This window comes from Empidonax traillii, unplaced genomic scaffold (assembly GCF_003031625.1).
Source record: "Empidonax traillii isolate 1590-97213 ecotype Southwest subspecies unplaced genomic scaffold, ASM303162v1 scaffold78:size1262613, whole genome shotgun sequence".
Lineage (NCBI taxonomy): Eukaryota > Metazoa > Chordata > Aves > Passeriformes > Tyrannidae > Empidonax > Empidonax traillii.
In genome coordinates this window covers 1101493-1108094 of record NW_020955271.1, presented here as the reverse complement: position 1 = coordinate 1108094, position 6602 = coordinate 1101493, and the positions used below count along the sequence as shown (strand labels likewise).

The 6602-nt window shown below is 41.3% G+C and overlaps 1 protein-coding gene across 1 annotated transcript; it reads left to right on the top strand.

Moving 5' to 3' along the window:
• Positions 1-271: 271 nt before the first annotated feature.
• SPRY2 (sprouty RTK signaling antagonist 2) lies at positions 272-4841 on the top strand. Its single transcript, XM_027880917.1, has 2 exons — positions 272-1277; positions 3065-4841. Exon 2 carries the CDS (start codon positions 3116-3118, stop codon positions 4055-4057), a length of 942 nt encoding a protein of 313 aa, XP_027736718.1. The 5' UTR covers positions 272-1277; positions 3065-3115; the 3' UTR covers positions 4058-4841.
• The last annotated feature ends 1761 nt before the right edge of the window (positions 4842-6602 follow it).

Sequence of the window (6602 nt, the reverse complement as noted above, 5' to 3'; positions counted from 1 at the left end):
TTTTTTTTTTTTTTTTTTTTTTTAGTGGCTTTATTTCGTAGCAACCCCCCTTCCACCCAAGGAAAAAAGCTGCTGGTGTTTTCAGCAAGCTATTTGTGTGTCACTTTGCCCCACCCCGATGGTAAAGTCCCTTTTGCCCTAATCCATAGTCTGATCACACACTCGGCCCTTAATGGGGGTTTCAAAGCACTTTGAAAGAAAAGGAGGTGGTTGGTGTGTATGCGTTGGGAAAGGGGGTGGGGGTGTCTTGCACAGGCTCCGGCCACAAAACAGAAATTCATGGGCAGAGGACTTCTCTCCCTTAGGCTTCGCCTTTCCCCGGTCAGCAAGACATGGGTTTTTTCCACAGCATGCAAGAAACCCCTCGCGTTTTAAATTTCCCAAAATGTGCCGATGCGAAACTCGTCCCCCTCGCTCGACCTTTTGCCACGCTTAGCTAGGAAAAGTTAGCAATCCTGGCACTTGAGCTCCGTGAGAGTGGACTTTGGCTCTTAGAAGTGGGGAATCATGTTATCACACACATGCACTCACAAAAAGGCAAATCTGCTTCTCTCTCTTGGCGGATGCAAAGGGGAGAAGTGCTAGGTCAGGAGAGGGAGAGACGTGCCTATCCGTAAGGATTTTTAGGCAAATGTACGTTTCAAATAAATGTGCTGGTTCTTTGCATCCTGTCCTGTTTAGCGGATCTGTCAAGGGGAGAAAAAAGGGGGATCGCCAAGCTCGGCCCGATGCCCCACTGAAAATGCCTCCTGGGTCCCTCCGGGCTGGGGCGGAACGGGGCGGGCTGAAGGTCAGGCAATTTGCAGAATATGCGTAAAATAAGAGGAGCTTTTCCAGCGGCTGGCTTTGTGAAGTTGAATGGGTGCTTAGGGCAAGGCGAGGGGGGTAATCTGCCTTTTGCCCAGCTGTCCCGGAGGTGTTGTCTGCACCGTCTGCAGGGCGCCTGGCACTTCCCGGGAGGGGAAGCTCCTTTAGCATCTCCTGGGGGAGGGCAGGGGGAAAAGTTAAAAGGAAACATGGATTTGACATTCTGATAAGGCGGCTACAGCCGCCCCCTCCCATCTACCAGCTCAGAGGATGTCTCCTGGTTATCTCCAGGTTGTCTGCACTCTCGGGCGGGCTAGGGGCCGTCGCCTCTCACCTGCTGCGCGCCCCCCGCCCCCTATGGAGCCGGAGACAGGGAGGGGAGCGGAGACCGGAGACTGCTTCTCCAGCTCCCACCTTGGCGTCTGAAGGGGTTCCGCCACCGAGCCCAGGGTCTTCTGAAGCGCCTTCAGGTCAGGGTCAGCTTTGCTTTTGTAGTGGTTGTCATTTCTGGAGAGGCAGTATCCTCTAGGCTGGCTGGGGCTGGCGGAAATCTGGACGTGGAGGGCAGATAGGGCTGCCAGTTACTCTCAAGGATGGGGAAAGTATTTTATTTTCTATTATTTTTCATCTTCAGATAATTTCAGATGAGGGGAACGTCTGCTTAGGATGTTGGTTGGAAGTTTTGATATGGCAGAGATTTTATTTTGGTGAAAACATAAGCAATGCTTCAAGCCAAGTTTGCAAGACTTTTGTGGTTTGTTTGTTTGTTTGTTTTGGTGTTTTGTTTTGTTTTGTTTTGTTTTTCATTTGTGAGGTATGGACACCGTGACATACCTCCTGTGTCCAAAACCAGGATTTGACAATATTTAAAATAGGTGGTCACAGTTGGATTTTTTTTTTTTTTAAAGAAAAAACACCTGAAGGAAGGGAGCCAGGAATTAAAAGGTTAAATGTTTTGCATTGCTGTTAGAATAAAGATATTCATTGTTAAACTGCTTGACTATATTTTATTATACTGCGGTATAGTATTATTGTTGGTAACTTATGTGTTCAGAGTAACACTATGGTGCTTTTTCTGGGTATAATTAAAGACATTGCATGGTTCTTGTAAGACAGTTAATTCCTACTTGAGTTTTAGTTGTAAAATATTTTCTGGATTTTTGTATAGGTAATTGGATTTTGGAGCCACTTTAGGATATGATAAAGGCAAACCAAATATTAACTAATTCAGTTAATATTTGAAACTTGTACATATCTGAGTGTGGAAGTTACTTACAGATTCTCATCTTCTGTGTCTTTCACTGGGCTTTCATTTGAATTCTTACCTCTGCATCTCTGCTTTGTAGTTAATGATCTCTTAAAGTAATATTCACAATCAAGTAGACTTCTTGGATGTTGGCATTGTTTGATTATATTATGCATGCCTCTATCCCACAAGCCACTCTTGGTAATATTTACAATTTGAAATGTAGTCTATGGAATTTTTTACATGTTAAAAAAAACCCCAAACAACTGTGGTAACATTGCTTTTGTAGTATTGAGCCTTAAAATAACAATCACAGTGGTGTACACAACTATGACACACACTAAAATACTGAAGAGAGATATTTTTACTTGTGCTGTTGAAGTTTTTGGTAGCACTAACTCATTTAATGTCTTAACCTCAAACATTTTATTACTATTTAGTGTTTTTCTTGGGACCATTGGTATTAAACTAAAATTTCCTATTTACATCGTGTAAAATTTAATGTGTAAAGAGACTAGCCTACCAAAATATTATTCAGTTTTAAACAAAATTGGAGAATTATATGTCTGTCATCAGCAGGTCACATTACACTTGCTGAATACTTGCAGGCTTTATTTTTTTAATATAAGTTTTTCAGTAGCCTGATGTGAAATAACTGTCACTTCAAGTGGCTGAAATCACTTTAAAGGCCGTGGTCTGACCAGAAGATGGCCTGGAAAGCCTTACTTAGCAGGAGCAATACCTAGACTTTCTAGAGCCACAAGTTAAGCTGCATGGTCCTAGAAAAGAATCCCCTTAAGCTCTCCACAGCAGAAGGTAGAACAGGCCAAGGGAACTACATTCAGCTGACTGGTGCCCCTGCTCTGCCCTAGATGACTCCTAAACTCCTTTTTTTAATGACCGATGCATTACTTGATTGCGTGCAGTGCTGTGGGGTCCTGCAGGCTTGAAAGGCTGCTGGAGTGAGCATGAGATGTGTTGCAATAGTGAATCCTCTTTTTGTTGCTCTAGGATTTCAGATGTGTTCTAAGCCTGCCGGGGTGAGCACGCTTCCAGGCACTGATGGAGACAAGAGCTCAGCACAGCAGTGGGTCGCAGCCCTTACTACAGGCTCGGCGTGACAGTGGGAGACCACACGGGGAGCCTGACCTGCGGGATGTTCTAATGCAGCAGGTTCACGTCTTGTCATTGGACCAGATCAGAGCCATCCGAAACACGAATGAATACACAGAAGGACCTACGGTGGCTCCACGGCCAGGGGTCAAGTCCACTCCTCGGCTGTCAACCCAACCCAAAAATGAGAGGCCCCATGGCTTGCCTGAGCATCGTCATTTTAGCCGGATTCAGCACACACAGACACACACATCTCCTCGGGCACCTCTGTCCCGGTCTATCAGCACAGTCAGCACAGGTTCACGGAGCAGTACAAGGACAAGTACGAGCAGTAATTCATCTGAACAGAGACTTCTAGGATCATCTTCAGGGCCAGTTGCTGATGGGATAGTCCGGATGCAGCCCAAGTCTGAGCTCAAGTCGAGCGAGCTGAAGCCCCTGAGCAAAGAAGACTTGGGAGCGCACAGCTACAGGTGTGAAGACTGTGGAAAGTGTAAGTGTAAGGAGTGCACTTATCCGAGGACCCTGCCCTCATGCTGGATTTGTGACAAGCAATGTCTTTGCTCAGCCCAGAACGTGGTTGATTATGGGACTTGCGTTTGCTGCGTGAAGGGCCTCTTCTATCACTGCTCTAATGATGATGAGGACAACTGTGCTGACAACCCCTGCTCCTGCAGTCAGTCACATTGCTGCACTAGGTGGTCCGCCATGGGTGTAGTGTCCCTCCTTCTGCCTTGCTTGTGGTGTTACCTACCAGCCAAGGGTTGCCTTAAGTTGTGCCAGGGCTGTTACGACCGGGTAAATCGGCCTGGGTGCCGCTGTAAACACTCCAACACCGTTTGCTGCAAAGTTCCCAGCGTCCCCCCCAGGAACTTTGAAAAGCCAACATAGCATCACTAGTCAGAAATACTAAAGTAACAAGGATTATTATTTTAACATACATATGCAACCAACTAAGCAGCTATGGTCTTGGCACTGTAGTAGAAGGGTTGGGGATGTACTTTGCTGTTTGCAGTGAAATGCTTTTCTCTGTGTGTGCCATCTTAACTGATACGCTTGTTACGATCCAGCTAGTGGCATACAGGAAAAAAAAAAGGGATGCAGTACATTGTGACCCACATATTGCATAAGCTAAAGCAACACAGACACTCCTAGGCAACTCTATTGTTTGTGAATAGTACTTGCAAGATTTGTAAATTAGCAAATGACTGCTTTTTTTTCATTGTTTTCTGCCAGAGATAATGTGCTATATTTTTGTACATACAATAATATTTTCAACTGTGAAAAGTAAGTGGTGTCATAAAACATGGCACAGTCATAAAATATTATACTAATATGTTGTACATTCGGAAGAATGTGAATCAATCAGTATGTTTTTAGATTGTATTTTGTCTTACGGAAACCTATTACAAGACTTTGATTTCCCTTTGGACTTCATGTATATTGTACAGTTACAGTAAAATTCAGCCTTTATTTTCTAATTTTTCAACATATTGTTTAGTGTAAAAAATATTTATTTGAAGTTTTATTATTTTATAAAAAGAAATATTTATTTTAAGAGGCATCTTAAAAATGTCACCCCTTTTTATGAGGACGTCATAGTTGCTGCAAATAAGGGGTGAACGATGCATATGTTCACTATAAAATAGAAAATATATTAACGTTTGAAATTAAACTGGGCTACTTGTCATTTTTTCCCCCCATTTTTTGTTTTGAGTTGGGAGAACTGGTAGTTCTAATTGCAAACTTCACAGTACTATAGTTACAGTGAGCCTAATAGGTAAACGAAAATAGAGTTTTTAAGTGTATTTTTTTGTTACTGTTTACTTCACCTGAAAATAATACAGGATTTTTGTTCTCTTCCTTAGCACAGATGTCCCATATACTGTTTCTACAACAGAAAAGGAAAACGAACATAGGAAAATGCATTAATTCATTCCAGACTGGGACTAATAGGCACTGAAAGCTTGACCTATTCTATAAGTGATGAGCTTTTGTGCTTCGAATAGGAAATAAGTAATCATTCACAAAAAATGTTAGGCTTGCATGGCTTTATTCAGAGAGAGGAGAAAAAAAAGGGTAATTAATGTGGTCAGTGCAAAAAGCTTGCAGGATTATTTGTTAAAGGTAGAAGAATATGCCACAGGGAATGATAGATCTGAATGCAGTGCAGCCTAATGCCAAACATTTGCCTCACTTGTAAGAAGAAAGTTGCTTGATTTGTCATTTGTCGCAGTTACCTTCCACTGAGGTCAAAATCCTTTTGCTGCCAAGTTTCCCACCGGAAGCCTAGAGAATGATTTACCTTTCTTTATTAACAAATTATCATTTCCTGTTCTAAGCATGTCTCTCCAAGTTTAGAGGTCCTAATGTTCAATTTTATTTATAAATTTCTTAAACTGGCATTTAGAATAGTTGTAAGTATTTTTAAGCTGGTGCTTAGAAAAGTCTCCCAACCTTTTCTGAACCCTCTCCAAGAAAAACAAGTTATTACTAATAAATTAAGAACTCACTAGAAGTTGAAAACCAGAGCACTGAGTAAATGTTCCATCGTTTTGCCCCGTAATTTTCATCTCTGATCTGGTATTTGGACTATTTTACATAGGTCTGTAGTACTCAAAAATCTTACACTGTGTGTTTTGATTATAATCATCAAATGAAATTAAAAAGTGCTTGTTCTCTTTATTTTTTTTTTTGTCCTTATCTCTCTTGAGCAAAATGTAAGGTGGTTTTATTTCCTTTCTGCACCAGCTGTCTGGATATTTTGGTATACAAAGATGAACAGTATATATTTAACTTTCTGAGCAAAATTTGCCAGAAAGAAGGTGGCTTATGTTACATAAGTAATTTGTCCATATTTAAAACATATTCATATATTCATACTGAGTATTGGGGTATATATGTGAGATTGTACTTGGCTGCTGATAAACAGTGATCTTATTATTTTAATTTTTTTTTAGGATTTTTGCTCTTGAAGGGGTGGTAACCATCATGTGTTTCCATTCACTGAATGTAGTTCTTGAATTAGATTAGGTGCTTATGCCTAAACTATCCTTGTTTGATTTAAAAAAAAAAAAAAAAAAAAAAAGGGAATAATGAGATAGTCCATTTAATTGGAGGGATTTTTAACATTTAGGCTATGTGTTGTAAACCCCAACCTCACTTATTTCAGTAGTTAATTTGTTGTTTTGTATTGATGAACTTGACAAAACTGAAGGTGAGCCCTGTCTTTTCAGTGATTTATATTTTGGTCAAGGAAGATAACTCTTAAGGACAGCTGAAGGTGAAACTGGAAAACTGTGGTATGGCTGAGCAGTGTGGCAGTCAAAGAGGGTGTAACTCAAAAAACCTACTAGCTGAAGTCCAGTACTAAAACTGTAGGTGTGTTTTCTTTTTTCAGTGTAGTAAGTATATTGACTACCCAGTTAGATTCTAA